This window comes from Globicephala melas, chromosome 3 (assembly GCF_963455315.2).
Source record: "Globicephala melas chromosome 3, mGloMel1.2, whole genome shotgun sequence".
NCBI lineage: Eukaryota > Metazoa > Chordata > Mammalia > Artiodactyla > Delphinidae > Globicephala > Globicephala melas.
The window spans coordinates 165,667,288-165,682,599 of NC_083316.1; the positions used below are offsets into that span (position 1 = coordinate 165,667,288).

The 15,312-nt window shown below is 56.1% G+C and overlaps 1 protein-coding gene across 8 annotated transcripts; it reads right to left on the reverse strand.

Moving 5' to 3' along the window:
* Window positions 1-1,030: 1,030 nt before the first annotated feature.
* ZNF358 (zinc finger protein 358) lies at window positions 1,031-15,271 on the reverse strand. Of its 8 annotated transcripts, XM_060297240.1 has the most exons (5): window positions 15,135-15,271; window positions 13,450-13,562; window positions 6,242-6,340; window positions 3,078-3,183; window positions 1,031-2,833 (listed from the first exon to the last, which is right to left on the reverse strand). In XM_060297240.1, the coding sequence occupies exons 2-5, from the start codon at window positions 13,504-13,506 to the stop codon at window positions 1,101-1,103; spliced, it is 1,995 nt and encodes a 664-aa protein (XP_060153223.1). In that variant the 5' UTR covers window positions 13,507-13,562; window positions 15,135-15,271; the 3' UTR covers window positions 1,031-1,100. The 8 variants fall into 8 exon arrangements, with proteins under 8 accessions (XP_060153223.1, XP_060153225.1, XP_069901431.1 ...); XM_060297242.1 differs by lacking the exon at window positions 6,242-6,340; XM_070045330.1 differs by lacking the exons at window positions 6,242-6,340; window positions 13,450-13,562; window positions 15,135-15,271 and adding an exon at window positions 12,712-12,735.
* Window positions 15,272-15,312: the final 41 nt, after the last annotated feature.

A 15,312-nucleotide genomic window follows, 5' to 3' on the forward strand; every position in this document is an offset into this window, starting at 1 on the left:
CTTCCCATTTCCCTGGGATGACAAGCAAACTCCCCTCTTCAGTCTACCAGGGCCTTCTGTTCTGGCCCCACCTAACTCCTCCCCTAGCTCATCTCTCAACGGCCCCAGGGCCTTTGCACAATCTTGCCCTAGAGCATAAAGGTTAAGAACTTAGGCTCTGGAGGGCAGACAATTTGGGTTTAAATCTGGGTGCTCCCAACCACCACTTCTGGGTCTTCCAAAAAGTCCCTTGAACGCCATGTGCCTCAGCGTCCTCATTTGCAAAATGGGAATATTCATAGTTACCTGCCTCGTGGAGCTGCCGAGAGAATTAAATGAGAAAATGCTAGAGCATAGCACAAGCCTGGGCAAACAGTACTGATGATTAAATTAGAGGTTATTGGGATTATAAAGTCCTTCCTTGGGAAGGCTGTCTGCCATCTAAATCAGAAGTCTTGTTATGCTTCTTGTTGAATGTAACATACTCTGTAATTACTTTTTAAATGTTTCTAAACTTGGTCTCTGAGCTGTGTGAGGGCCAAGGCCATACTTATCTTGTTCCCTGCTGAGACCCAAGCAATCAACAGATGTTTGTTGGATGCATAAATGAGTGCCCTCCTTTGTCCCGTGGTGTACCTGCAATGTGGGCTTTGAAGGGCAAGGGGTAAGTTAGGAGAGCAGACGGGGCAGGGCCACCCACATGGTTTCATACCAGCCTCCACCATCAGCCTACTAGACGGTCAACATGCCAGAAATCCCACCATTCCTGGGAAAGCCAACTCCAAAAGGAAGGGAGTTAGATCACCCACAGGATAAGTCTGCCCCTGACTGGGGTGGCCAGGTCTGGGGGAGCAGGGAGTGGCAACTGCTGGGATGGACCAGTGTGAGCCCTTGTGGGGGAAGCTAGGAAGCCTGGAGGGTATTGGGGGAGGAGCCAGGACATTGACGTTCTATTTGTATGTTTGGCTCCGGCCATACCCTCCCATCTCCAGAAGAGGCTGTGCATCAGAGGAAAAACAGCAACAGGAGAACCACAACACAGAGCCAGGAGGCAGTGGGAGGATTTTACTAACTGCACAACACACAACTTTCCCAGGCCCCTGTGGGTGCCAGCATGCCCTTCAGCCATCAGGCCCCAGCAGTGCCCCTTGCTCCTGCACCCACTCGGGGCTCTCACCGGTAGGGAGGACTGCGCCGACAGTGTCATGGGTGGGAGAGCCGGGGTCAGGGTGGGACTCAGAGCTGGGGTCAGGGCTGGGCACGGGATCCGGGTCGGGGCTGGGACCAGATCTGTGATCGGGGCTGGCCACAAGGTCGGAATTGGCATTGTGCCCAGGCTCAGGGTCAGAAGATTTGACAGAATCAGGGGTGGGGGTAGATCCAGAGCCAGGGATGGGTTTGGGGCTGGGATTGGGGGGGGAGCCCAGCGCAGAGCCAGGGTCAGGGTCAAGGCCAGAGCTGGGGCCGGGGCTGAGGCCCAGGCCTGAACCCAGCACAGAGACAGCATCAGGACCCAGAAGGGAGACCTGCCCCGGCCTCAACATCGAAGCGGGGCTGAGGCCCAAACCGGCGGCGGCCGCAGCAGCTGCAGCGGCCGCGCCCTCATGCACTCGCTTGTGCTTGGTGAGGCTGGAGGCTTGGCCGAAGGCCTTGCCGCAGAGCTGGCAGCGGTAGGGGCGCTCGCCCGAATGCACGTGCAGGTGCTGCAGCAGCGCCGAACTCTGCCCAAAGGCCTTGGAGCAGTGGGGGCAGGCATAGGGCCGCTCGCCGGTGTGGATGCGCAGGTGATGCTGCAGGTTGGAACTCTGGCCGAAGGCCTTGCCGCAGTGGGGACAGCGGTAGGGGCGCTCGGCCGTGTGTGTGCGCTGGTGCTGCAGCAGCGCGGAGCTCTGGCCAAAGGCCTTGCCGCACTGCGGGCACGGGTACGGCCGCTCACCTGTGTGCGTGCGCAGGTGCTTCAGCAGCGCCGAGCCCTGCCCAAAGCCCTTGGCGCACACCGGGCACTTGTGCGGCCGCGGGCCGCCGTGCGTGCGCAGGTGCTGCGCCAGCAGCGAACCGTGCCCGAAGGCTTTGCCGCACACAGGGCAGTGGTGCGGCTTCTCGCCGCTGTGGCTGCTGCGGTGCTTGAGCAGCGTGGAGCGCCAGCCAAAGGCCTTGCCGCACGCCGCGCACTGGTAGGGCCGCGCGCCCGTGTGGATGCCGCGGTGCTGGGCCAGCGTGGCGCCGTGGCTGAACGACTTGCCGCAGTCGGGGCAGCGGTAAGGCTTCTCGCCGCTGTGGGTGCGGCGGTGCTGGCTCAGACCCGAGCTGCGGCGGAAGGCTCGCCCGCAATCCGGGCAGGAGAAGGGCCGGGGCGGGCTGGCAGGTGCAGGGAGCACCGCGGGGCCGGCGGCCAGGACCTCGGGGGTGGCAGTGAGGTCGGACGAGAGGGGGTCCAGGTCTGGGGTGGCAGCGGGACTGAGGGTGTCGCTGTTAGGGTCGAGAACCAGGGGGACGGGGCCGATGACGTCTGGGTCGTCAAAACTTGAAGACATGGGGTCGAGATCTTGGGGATCCGAGTCATGGATCCCCGAGATGGAGCTCGGAGCTTCCACATCGGGATCCAGATCCTCGGAGACAGGCTCCAGCTCTTCATAGCTGGGGTCCACATCTTCAGAGACAGTGTTGAGGTCTTCCGGCTCAGGCTCTGGGTTTTCAGAAACTGGGTCCAGCTCTTCACTCTTGGGGTCTAGGTCTTCTGAGTCGGAGTCAAGCTCTTCATAATTGGGCCTCGGGCCTTTGTGGCCTGGGTTCCTGACTAGGACCGAACGCCGCATCCCGGGTGTGGAAGTGCTGGCTGCTTCCGGGGCAGGCTCTACGGGGTGAGGGCAGAAGGTGAGTGGAGGTAGGTTCTGGAGAACCGGGGGGTCTCTTTTGGAGCCTGAGCAGGGAAGGGAGAGGGGGCTAGACCGTGCCCCAGATCCCACTCCGGGGCACACACATGGATCATTCTCTTGTCTTGTACTGCAGGGAGATTTTGCACTCGCCCCCGCCAGGGCAGGGAGAAGAGGGACCCGGTGGGACATGGGGAGGGGGGGACTCCCTTCTCAGCCCCACACCTGGATAGAAGTCGTGGGACCCAGCACTAGAGGTCTCCAGTACCCAGCTCCATGGCTCTGCCCCTCTCTCCATCCTGGGCTCCTCCTCTGGTGGGCAGCTTGGGTCCTGTGGAGGAGAGAGAGTCTAGATACCTATCCCCTTGACCATGGCCCCTTCATGGGGAAGAGGGGAGGGTGTCTGGGTTCTCGTGCTTTCTGCTAAGTACATGGCCTGAATTCCTTCCCACAGTTGGGGGTGGCATGTTTGGGGGCTCCTAGTAGGGAGGGCGACCCCTGGCTCACCTCCTAGAGAAGAAGCATCCTGACCTCTGAAGCCTCTATCTGGGGGAAAAGTGGGGCGGGGGCAAACAACAACTGGTACTCCTCACTGGGGGAGTGCAGAAAGACCCCTGGCTTGCTTCCTGGGGAAGAGACAACGTGAATTCCAAACCTTACAATTCTGGGGTAGGACTGAGTCCAAACACCTGTATTCTATCTTAGATAGAAGATCCTGAATGCAGATTTCTAAAGCTAGAGTGAGTGCGGGGATATAATATGTGGGACCCCTGGAGGGAGCAGGGAGACCCATGGATCCATCAGCCAGGAGGGTAGGGACAGGTGTCGGTGTACCTGTTTGCCCAAGTAGATAGAAGATCCTGAATTCTAACCCCTAGCTGGGGTGGGCAGAATAATACCTGGGGCTCCTCTTGGGTTACTGGAGGGACCCTGGGCCATCTCCTAGGAAGGGGAGATTCCTGAGTGACTGACCCCACGATCGACGTACGGGAATGGGCGTCAGGAACTCTGGTCCCCTCCTGGAAGGAAGATCCTGAATTCTAGCTCCATGGCTAGAGGTAGGGAGGGGGGCAGAGAAACAAGCTGGGATCCCTTCCGGGGAGCAGGAGGAAATCAGGATTACCTGAAGGGGAGGTGATGCCCACCACATGACTAGGCCTGGGGAGAAAACAACAAATAGATCTATTCCTGGGAGACAGGGGAGGACCTCTGGCTCTCCTTCTGGGGAGGGGGACCTCCCAAGCCACAACCCCAGAGCTGGGAGTGGGTACGCAAACAGAGAGGGCTGAGTTCCTAGTTCACCTCCTTAACTTCCACGACGGAGGGTCAGGAGACAGTGCTGAGTCCCTTCCTAGATTCCCAGGGGACAGGGGGACCCTAAGATTCGCTCCTGAATTCCCATCTCTGAGCTGCACGCTGGGAGGAGAGAGAACTGGGATCCTTCTCTGAGTTCCTGGGGGGCAGGTGGAACCCTGGATCACCTCCTGGGGAAGGGGCTTCCAGAACTCTGGACCCCAAGACTGGAGAGTGAGGGGAACAATAACTGGGGTCGTGGGGGAGGAAGGGAACCCCTGGATCCCCCTCTTGAAGATGGGCTTCCTGAACTCCCTACCCCAGGCTGAAGGATGAGGAGAACAATACCTGGGGCCACTTCTGGGTTCCTGGGGTGGGGGGTCTGGAGCGCCTCCAGGGGAGGCGGGCGTCCTGGACTCCCGTCCCCACCCCAAGTCAGGGGTTCTCCCCCCACCCCCATACCTCCCGATTGACGGCGCCCAGCTCGGGCCGGGCCCTCCCCCGGGGCCGCAGCGGCGGAACCGGCGCGCTAGGCCCGCGGGTCGCGCGGCCCCCTCCCATCGCGCCGGCGTCTCTGCTCTCCCGGGCCGGGGCTGGCGGCGCGCGAGGCGAGGGAAGGGGGTGGACAGAGGTCGCCCAGGGCCGCGCCCCGCGCCGGGGCCCCCTGCCCGCCCGCCCCCCTCACCCCCGCCCCATCGCGGCCGCCGCCCGCCCGACCAGCTCACGGGGACACTCACCCGGCGCCCCTCGCCCCAGCCCGGCCCGCCGCGCCCGCCGGCGCCCCCAGGGCCCGCAGGAAGCCCCCCGCCCGCCAGCCCCGCCGGCGGCCCCCTCGGCCCTGCGGCCCCGCCAAGCGCTCCCAGGGAGCGAGAGGGGCCGGCCGAGGGCCGCAGCGGGAGCTGCTGGGACTTGTAGTTCGCCCGCGTCCGCCTCGGCCGTCGCCATCGCTGCCCCCGCCTCCCCCCGGGCCAGCCTTTGTCCCGGCCCGGCCACCCGGCCGCGCGGCCGCGCCTTTGTCTGCGCCGCGCCCCGCCCGCGCTGTCCCCGCCGCGGCCTCTCCTCTTCTGCGTCTCTCTCAGCCGCTCTCGATCCCTCTCCGCCTCTTCCTCTCTCTCTCTGTTCCTTCTCTGTCGCTCTGTCCCTCTATTTCTATGTCTCTCTCCATTTCAATCTCTTTGACTCTCTTGCCCTCACTTTTTCTGCCTCTGTCCCTCTGTGTCTCTATCCTCTTCTCTCTCCCTGTCTCTGCCTCCTGCCCAGGTCTCTGACTCTCTCTGGTTTCAAGAAACACCGAACATTCTCTCTCTGTCTTGCAGACTGGCCACGCACATCAGCATAGTCAAGACGCTGAGAATTTACAAACTTGTGTATCTTTGCTCAGTCCAGCATTTCCCTCTAAGACTCCTCCTCCAAGGAAAAGAGTTGGGGATACTGAGTGTTTCCTCCTTCTCCTCCCTGGTCACGCACCGCTGTCACTGGTGGACTCCCCGTGCCTGATGCTCCCTCTGAAGCCTAGACCAGATCTGGGAAGCACTCCGGGCAGACTTTACCTGGAGACACAGATCCCCGTGAGGAGGGAGTGAAATACAGCCCTGGCAGCTGGCAGCTGGGCCGTGAGATGTTCTTCCCTGAACATAAACAACGATCCCAGAATATAAACAATGATCACACAAGGCCGCTCTGTGACCGCGCCTGAGCCGAGATAGACACAAGGACACTCTGCAACCACAAAAATGAACACACACCCCCTCCTCTCCCCCCCGCAACTAACTCAGATGACCGCCGCTTCTTCCTAATGATGGCCGCATGTCCATCCTCCCACTTCTGAGATAAGAATCACCAAAATACCCAGTCCCAGTCGCCGATCTGCTCCCTGCTTGCTGACAGCACCAGGCTAGAGCTGCTTCTACTCTCCTCTTCTTAAAATTACCCAGCACAAGCCTGAATCCTAAAAGATGCCCTCCTGTCCCCCAACTCTTCTGGAGATGCCCCATGGTTCCCCGCTACGGGATCTTCCTTGCTGCGCAAGCTAAAAAAATTTTTTTTGACTACAGGCGTGCTTCTGATGGTCTTTGACGAATTTGGACAACACCTACCCTTGCGTGCAAATCAGGCCTCCAGGAGACTTCGCTCTTCCTTCCAGAACCTTCTAGATCTGGGCTGAACTTGTGGCCTGAGACCTGCTTTCCAGCTCTCTGTGGAGAAGCCAGCAGCAGATCTGAGAGACTTGAAACTGCAATTGGATTATGTCGCTTGTTCTTCATCCTACTGGATGATCCCATTACAAATAATACTTGTAATGACAGCTGTCATTTCAGTCTGCCCAGTATGTCTCTCAGCACCTCGCTTTCCCTTTGTGGAGCCCCCTCCACTACTCCAGATGGACCCGTGTCTAACCCGTGCCCCCCCAGTACCATGCGATCTAAACTTACCAACCCAAGAACCCCACCCCCCGGCCACAATGAGGGCTGGGACGAAGTCATGAGGTTGGAGAATCTCTTTCTTCCTTTGGGATCATGAGCTGTTTATTGGCTTCCTTCTGCCTGCACCCACCTTCCTCAGTTGTCTGGAAGAACAGTCTGCAGACTGAAGCCAATCTATACCAGGATGTAGAGGTGAGAGACAGAGAGACAGCTCTAGCTATATTGGTTGAGCTCTTGGACATAGCCGTACCTGAAGCCGGAAAGCTCACAGTCTTTCCAGCCAACAAATTTCCTGGGTATTTGAGCTAGTTTAGTGGGTTTCTGTCTCTTGCAGTCATGACAGTCTTGACTAATTTAGACATGATTTCCAGAAAAGGGAAGGGTATTGAAGGAAATAACTTAAAATGTGAAATTGGCTGAACAAAGGTGAAGTAGAGGGCCAGGGCCACCTTGACATATATATTCATTATAAAGTGAATAGGCCTTCAAGACTTGTGCAGTGCACAACCTCCCCAGATATATGTGGCAGCCCTGTAGAAGGGCCTTGCTCAGGAAACCAGAAATCTGTTATGTTGAAGAAAAATGGCCGATTAAATCGTTGCCCGTTTTATCTTCGCACTCTGTGTGTCACCTGAGACTGCGTCTCAAGCGGCTTTGGAGGAAAATATCAGGATGTTGGAACATGTGGGAGCTTTCATGAAGTCTTCGGCAAGGTCTTATGAGATAGACACAAGCTACCTCTATGTGCTCCTTTTTTTTTTTTTTTTTTTTTTTTTTTTTTTTTTAAAAAAAGAAGTAGATTTATTTAGAGAGAAACACACTCCACAGACAGAGTGTGGACCATCTCAGAAGGTGAGAAAGGCTGTGCTCCTTTTTTTATACATTTATTTATATTTATTTATTTGGCTACACTGGGTCTTTACTGCTGCACATGGGCAGTACTCTGTCACGGTGCATGGGCTTCTCATTGCGGTGGCTTCTCTTGTTGCGGAGCACGAGCTCTAGGCGTGTAGGCTTCAGTAGTTGTGGCTTGCGGGCTCTAGAGCACAGGCTCAGTAGTTGTGGCACACGGGCTTAGTTGCTCCGCGGCATGTGGGATCTTCCCGGACCAGGGATCGAACCCGTGTCCCCTGCATTGGCAGGCGGATTCTTAACCACTGTGCCACCAGGGAAGTCCCTATGAGCACCTTCTTAAAGCAGAGTCTAGCACCTGCTCAATTTTGTGAGATTGCTACGGCTGAATTCTCTGCCCCAATCTAAAAGAGGAAGTTAGTACTGAGATGGGGAGATAAGATTGGGATTATCAGAGATCCGGTGGGCTCTTAATGCCTCAGCCTTTCAAGCATTGAACACTGAACACTGCCTGTCTATTAGGCACAATTAACCTCATTGGGAAGAGCCTATTGGCTGAGTCTTTCTGCCCTCTAGATTGTAACCTGGGGCAAGATAGATGCTGTGGGGCTGGGCAGGCACAGGTCTGTTGCTAGGAGACAGGATCCAGCAAGATTGGGCTCCAGACTCCAAGATCCTGGTGAGGTTTGGAGAACCAAATCACCCAGGCATCCAATCGCAGCATTCCATCCCTCTGGACACAGTGATTGGTTCACAGCTGGACATGTGACTCAAATGGGCCAGTCAGAGGGTTGTTAAATTCTAACGTGAGGAGTTGAGGGGAAGACCTCCACCCCTTCCTTTGGGGCTTTAATCATTAGGATTTGCGTTTTGTTTTGTATTGTTTTTGCTTTTGTTTTTTGCCACTGCTTGGACTGAGAGGCGGCAAGGGAGAGAGCATGCCTGATGAGGAATTAGCAGGCTTGATGTTAGACCTAATTACAGACTTTCTTGTTTCTAAGTCAATAAAATCCCTTTCTGCTTGAGCAGATACAGCTGGGTTTCTGACACTTGCAACAAAAATACCCAAGACATTAACAAAATTTAGGCACTGTTTATTGAGCTGCAGCCAAGTGCGAGGCCCTGTTTTAAGAATGGTATATGAGGGCTTCCCTGTTGGTGTAGTGGTTAAGAATCCGCCTGCCAATGCAGGGGACACGGGTTTGAGCCCTGGTCCGGGAAGATCCCACATGCCGCGGAGCAACTAAGCCCGTGCGCCATGGCCGCTGAGCCTGTGCTCTAGAGCCCGCGAGCCACAACTACTGAAGCCCACGCGCCTAGAGCCCGTGCTCCACAAGAGAAGCCACCGCAATGAGAAGCCTGCACACTGCAACGAAGAGTAGCCCCCGCTCGTTGCAACTAGAGAAAGCCTGCACGCAGCAACGAAGACCCAACGCAGCCAAAATAAAATAAATAAATATATATATATATAAAAGAATGGTACACGCACATTTTATTTACTCCTCGTAACCACCCCATGAAGGAGGAACTGTTGCCATCCCCATTTTACAGATGAGGAAAGTGAGGGTCGAGCATGAAATCATTTGCCTAGGGACAGAAAAAGACAAGTCTGCTGCTTAGCAATGATTACCATTGACAAAATGTTTTCCTTTAAAATTTAATCTGTTTTCCCATGTTCAATACTATTTTACTCATCTTATTTCGTAAGTCTTTTTAGTTTTTGTAGTTCATATGAAATGCCTTTTCTGGGGGGTAAGTGGGATATAGGAGGGATAGACATAAATCCATAGAATACATCCAGAATCATCATAATGTAGTGTCTTTCTGTACTGAAGACATCTTGAGTAAAGTTTCTGTTTTTTCCTGGCAACCCATCCGGGGGCTGGTCAGTTCCATTGTTAGAAAATGCTTCAAGTTGTGCTGAAATCTGCTTCCTTGTAACTCCTACCCATTATTTCTCATCTGATGTCTCGGTAGTTGAAACCATTCCTAGAACCAGGCAGGAGTACACATAATCCTGCAACTGGAGCTACATGGAATCAAAGCAAGCTTTCTGAGCTTCCTGGCAGGCAAGGCAAAAAGGGAAAGCTTTTTGTACATGTAGTCTGGTCAACAAGCAGACCGGCTTTACCAGGAGAGCCTAATTTTATCCTAGGAATCATTGTAGGATGGGTTTATTGCAGTGGTTCTCAACCAGGGGTGACTTTTCCCCCCAAGGGACATTTGGCAATGTCTGGAGACAATTTTGGCTGTCACAACTGGGGGGGGGGGAGAAGGAATGTGCTACTGGCATGGAGTGGGTAGAGTTCAGGGACGATGCCAAGCACCCTACAATGCACAAGACAGTCTCCAACCGCAAAGAATGATCCTATCCAGAATGTCCATAGTGCCGAGACTGAGAAAGCTTGTTTTATCATGAGGCAATTCAGACGAGTGTCATCTACATCATTAGTGGAAGCAAGCAGAAGAGGTGTTCTGCCTCTAGCAGACCCTCTCATGGTCGACATGGATACCATGACTGCAGCCGAAAGGTCCATCTTGTCCCCGTGGGACCCCAAACTGGACTCCTCTCCTTCCTGTGGAAGTGACAAGCTGGTCTCACAGGATTGCTGCCCATGGGGAAAGGTCTCCTGGCCAGGCTTGAGGTTGGCTCTTAGTGGCCCATTGGATTGGGGGCCTTGGTCTTTAAAGGTCTGTCTACAGGGTCAGGGAACCGTGTTCATTCCCTGAAACCAGATTCTCAACAGCCTGCAGAGGCAGGGCCTCCAAGGCCCATCTTATCGTCCCAGACAGATCTGGCTTCTTGGTGGTGATTCATCAGACCCCAAGACTTTCAAGGTGGGGTGCTGTCCAAGGTACTAGTCCTTGACATACTTGATGTCCTTGACATACTCACCAGCTTCAAGTCTCCACCCCATACTCCTCCTTTCCACCCTTTTCATTCTGTCTCTGGCTGAACACCTACCCCCTTGGGCCTGATCACATGCTGATGACTTTTGTTGATGTGCCCCTGGACCCAGCTGTGATCTGGGCGCCAGCTGCCCAGCCAGCCAGTGCACCAACCATTCAGCTTCCAGCCTCTGCTCACAATAGGGGACATTGCTGGGCCATTCTCAGCATGTCCACCCTTTCATGCCCCCTCTGAGCCTCACCCAGTCTCTCAATGATTGAGCTCCATCCTACACCCTCCTTACCTTCATCCTCGGAAAGGAAGCTCTCCCTTCTTGACCCCCAGCCACGCACACTAACCAGTGTGTACATTTCTCATTTACAACAATCTAATGAGAGAGAGCTATTGTTTATCTCCATTTTACAGATGAGCAAAGAGAGGCTCAGAGGGGTCAAATGACTTGCCCAGGACTACTTTCCAGGACAGGGAGGAGTCAGGATTTGCACTCTGTCCATTCAGCCCCAGGAGCCTACATTCTCAACCTCTCACCACGCTGCCTCCATTCAACACTGTAACTCCATCCTCCCACACCATTCAGAACTTTTGGCAGCGAGAATTCCCTAGCGGTCCAGTGGTTAAGACTCGGCGCTTTCACTGACATGGACCCGGGTTCAATCCCTGGTTGAGGAAGTAAGATCCCACAAGCCCTGTGGCACAGCCAAAAAAAAAAAAAAAAAAAAGAATAAAAGAAAGAAAGAAAGAACTTGTGGTATCACCTGAACACCTTACAAGTGTCAGACCACCAAGCTTTTGCACAAACTGAGATGGCCTCCCTGCCCAGAGTGGGATGACACCCAGGGTCTGCGGAAATTCAGGGCTTCTCCATGGAGTCATTCTCTCCCGTACGTTCTCTCACCAACCCCACAGGCACCCTATCCTCTTTCATGGCTGACTGATGGAAAGTGGTGGGATGTTGCCAAAGTGGTGTTTATTGCTGGCTGTGGCATGGGTAGGTAGGGGTCTGGGGGGCCCGAGGGTCCACCTTCCCAGCCCCACAGCCCCACTGGCGAGGGGAGCCCAGGGGCACATGACTCTCCTGGAGGTCGTCCCATCTCAGCACTCCTGGGCCCTGGTACTTGAAAGCAAACTCATCCTTGTTTAGGGTCGAGAAGAAGCGCTGTCTACCCAGCGGGGGCTCCGAGTGGCTATACTTGCACTGTGGAGTCAGGATGGGGAGCCTGGCAGGGCAGCCTGGAGGATGGCTGGCCCACCCTGGCCACCCTGTAGTTCCCGCACCACCTTGGGAACATCGAAGAGTGGGGAACGGCTGACGATTGGGTCCTGGGGAGGTGGGCAAAAGGGAACCCCAGGTTGGGCTGACCCAGGAGCTGGATGAGAAGCTGGAGAGAAAGCAGGTGGGCCCCTGGAATGACCCCAGGGCTGGGTTGACCGTAGGTGACTCTGAGCTAACCCCTGGCTTGGAGTATAACTGTGGCTGGTGATACGAAGCTGACCCTGACATGACCCTGGGGCTGAGCTAGAGATGACCTGGGACTGGGATGACATTAAGATGACCCTGAGCCTGGGGTGAGCCTAGAGTGACCCTGAGCAGACTTGACAGTAACTGAGTCTGAGTTGATGCTATAATTTTCCTGAGATAACTCGACACTGATTTCGGGGGTTACCTGCTTAGAGAGATACCCCTCCCCCTCCCTCACCCACGGTAGCATCTCCTCAGTCATGGCGGCTGGACCTATTCTGTGTGGCCTCAGCAGCTTCTGGTTCATGGTTAAAAAATCTGTTTCTGGAGATTTGGGAGGGGTGGCTGAGCTGAGGGGCTGAGGGGGGAAAGGCAGGGCCCAGGGGGAAGGGACATGGGAGACTAAGGATGGGGTAAGGGTTCAAGGGCGACGCCTGGGCTAGTGCTGACGTTGTCAGGGGAGGAGGATGGATTCTGAGGCGGGGAGGATGGGGCAGCCAGGATAGGGCTGAGGACGCCAGGGGCGGGGCAAGGGTAGACTAGCGAGGGTCGGGGGCTGGGGGGGAGGGGTGGGCAGGAAGAATAGGCTAGCTGGTCATGGGGCGGAGCCAGAGTGTCCCAGAAGAGGAGGGGTAAGAGTCAGGAGAGGGCGGATATGGAGAGGGGCGGGGCCAGACCAGAGGGGCGGAGTCATGCAGCGGTGGGGCCATGACGGGGTGTGGGGGGGGGGGGGCGTTGGGAGTCACGATCACGAAGGAGTGGGGTTGTTCAGGGTCAGAGTTGGTAATCTTGGCTCAGGGGGTGGGATCTAGCCCTTTAGGAGGCGGAGCCAGACTCGGGCAGGGGGCGGGGTGGGATTGGCCGGGGGCGGGACCACAGCTGGGCCAAGGGCGGGGCTTCCGAGGTGGGTCCCGCGCTCACCGCCTGTGCCCTGGGGCAGGTTGCTCTGCAGCAAGCGGAGGTTGAGCGCTTTCGGCGGCTTCTGCATCCCAGGGGGTAAATAGTCTGTGCCCATGGAGGTCTGGAAGAACTGTCCGAGCAGCGACGGCTCCCCTAGGGTTATGTGACTCTGCAATTTCTCATGAGGCATGTGGCGGCTGGGTGGCTTGGTCGCGGGCAGCGGCTGTAGGACCACATGGCATCTGGGAAGCTCCCGGTGTCAGGGATGTCCCATGGCCAGGACGGAGGGCAGAAGTGGGCGCTGTGAGACCTTGGACGGCTCACACTCTCTCTGGGTCCTACGTGATGGCGCTGGGAGTTGGTACTGTTATCTCAATTTACAGGCAGAGCCACTGAGGTTTGGAGGGTTAAGCGACTCACCCTACTTCACACAAACAGATCCAGGAGATGCCCGCACGCATGTCAAGCTCCCTCCCACCTCAGGGCCTTTGCACTTGCTACTATTCACTCTGCTTGGGAAGCCCTTTTCCCTGACGAGCCCTGCTGCCTTCTTCCCCTTCCTGCTGACCTGGCCGTGGAAGAAGTGCGTGGAGGTGGTGAGGCTGCCCGGACCAGGGCACCCATTTCCTTCCAGGATGTGCGACTCCGGAGTCAGGTCGTGGTGAAGAACAAAAGGCTCTGCCACTGGCAGAGTAGGTCTTGAGCAGCTCTGAGAGGCTGCTGTGGGAGTGAGGGGCGGGGCAGGCAGCAGGCTCTCACCTGGCTCCCGGACATAGAAGTGTTCACCCTTGGTGGTCCTGTCGTGGAAGAGGCCATCTCCAGGTCGAATATTCACACAGTGGATGTGGGCTGAGGCCTGGGCCTTGTCATACCTGCAGATAAGGAGGTGGGAGAAGGAGGACCCATCTGATCTGGGCCCATGCAACTCCCAGGAAAAAGGAGAGAGGGACGGGCTTTCTAATGGCCGAGCTGTGGGGTGCTAATCGTGGGAAGTGTGGCATAATAGTGGGTCTTGCCTGTGGGTGATGGAGAATTCAAAGGCACAGCATTGGCCCTAGAGCCTTAGGTGACACATCCCACATGTCGTTGAGAGCCGTTTGCCCCATCTTAGTAGTAGGCCATGGTCCCTTTGTACCTGTCTGGGGGCAGAACCTGGGGCCTGTAGGCTTGTTTCTGCTCTGCACACATGGGCCCATAGCCAATCTTGAAGTCTCCCAGTTCTATGCTGGAGGAGGCCTGTGGGAGGACAGGGGTGGGAAGGGCAAGACCACCCAGCGCCCACCTCTGCTCCCCCCGCCGCCAGCAGCACCAGCCCAGCCTCAATTTACCCTCTTACACGTCAAGGCAAGTGGGCCTGGAAGGGCCTGGAACTGTCTCTGGTAGGAGGTGCTGTCATCCTGTCTCCTGTGCTCCCACTTCCAAAATAATAAAAAATAATGAGAACAAGGGTGTTCCTTGGTGGACTAGTGGTTAGGATTCTGGGCTTTCACTGCTGTGACCCGGGTTCAATCCCTGGTCGGGGAACTGAGATCCCGCAAGCCGCACGGTGTGGCCAATAATAATAATAATAATAATGACAACAAGAATAACTACCAAGTTTTGAGCCCAGTACCTAGGTTAAGTGCTTTGCACCTCATTTGGGGGGCCGATATTATTCCCCCCCCCCACCTGAAGCCTCCTTGAAGCTCGGAGAGGTCAAATAACCTGCCAGAAATAATAGAAATTCAGAACCAGGTGGAGTCAAATCCAACTGACAATCCGTGAACCCAGCTTGGAGGGTCTCTGACTAGTGATGTCTACCAGAAGGTCCTCTGTATCACAGAACTGGAAAATCATATGCATGACAGCGACCCTTTGTTGAGCGCTCAGTATTTGACAGGCATATTCTGCACTCGGGGCCCTTTCGGCTTCACCAATAACTATAAAGTGGGGCCCTGTTGTTGCACCCACTTTGCAGGTGAGTGAACTGAGGCCGGGAGAGATCGACTTGCTCAGAGTCACACAACTACTAAGGTCGCAGGGCTGGGGTGGTGGTGGGGGACACTTAGCAGATTTGTCTGACCCCAAACCAGCTTTCATGACTTCGGGCCACCGCATAGCACCCTGGAGAGATTCGGGAGACATGCCTATTATGTGGATGCGGAAACTGAGGCTTAAGGAGCTTCCAGTGTGTCTCAGCCTCTGCACTATTGACATTTGGGGCTGGATAATTCTTTACTGTGGAAAGCTCTCCTGTGCGTGGTAGGATGTTTAGCAGCATCCCGGGCCTCCAGCCGCTCCCTGATGGTACCGCCTTCTCCCTCCACCCCCACGCCCAGTCGTGAAGACCAAAATATGATCCCCAGGCATTGCCAAACGTCCGCCGGGCTGGGCACAGAATCCCCGCTCGCCATGAGAACCATTGTGTTGGGTAAATTGCCTAGCGTGCCCGGGCGCGCGCTCACCGAAGAGGCAGGAGGGCTCGCGGAGCTTCGGGCAAATGTCGTGGAGCGAGAAGAACTCCTGGTGCGCGCTGGGCGGGATGGGCAGCTTGGCTCGGTCGCGGGACGGCACCGAGTCGCGGTCGAAGATGAGGCGCGCGCCGCGGATCTGCTCGCTGGCGCGCTCCGGAAGCGCCGGCCT

Bases quoted from the DNA above. Each gene is read 5' to 3' on its own strand.
- ZNF358 (XM_060297240.1), bottom strand. From the start codon at position 13,506: ATGGCCTCTTCCACGACAGGACCACCAAGGGTGAACACTTCTATGTCC. The intron at 6,341-13,449 runs GTGAGAGCCTGC...GCTTCTCCACAG, and splicing joins CTTCTATGTCCGGGAGCCAG to AGAGCTGGAAAGCAGGTCTC. The intron at 3,184-6,241 runs GTAGGTGTTGTC...TCTCCTCCACAG, and splicing joins GGCCTGATTTGCACGCAAGG to GACCCAAGCTGCCCACCAGA.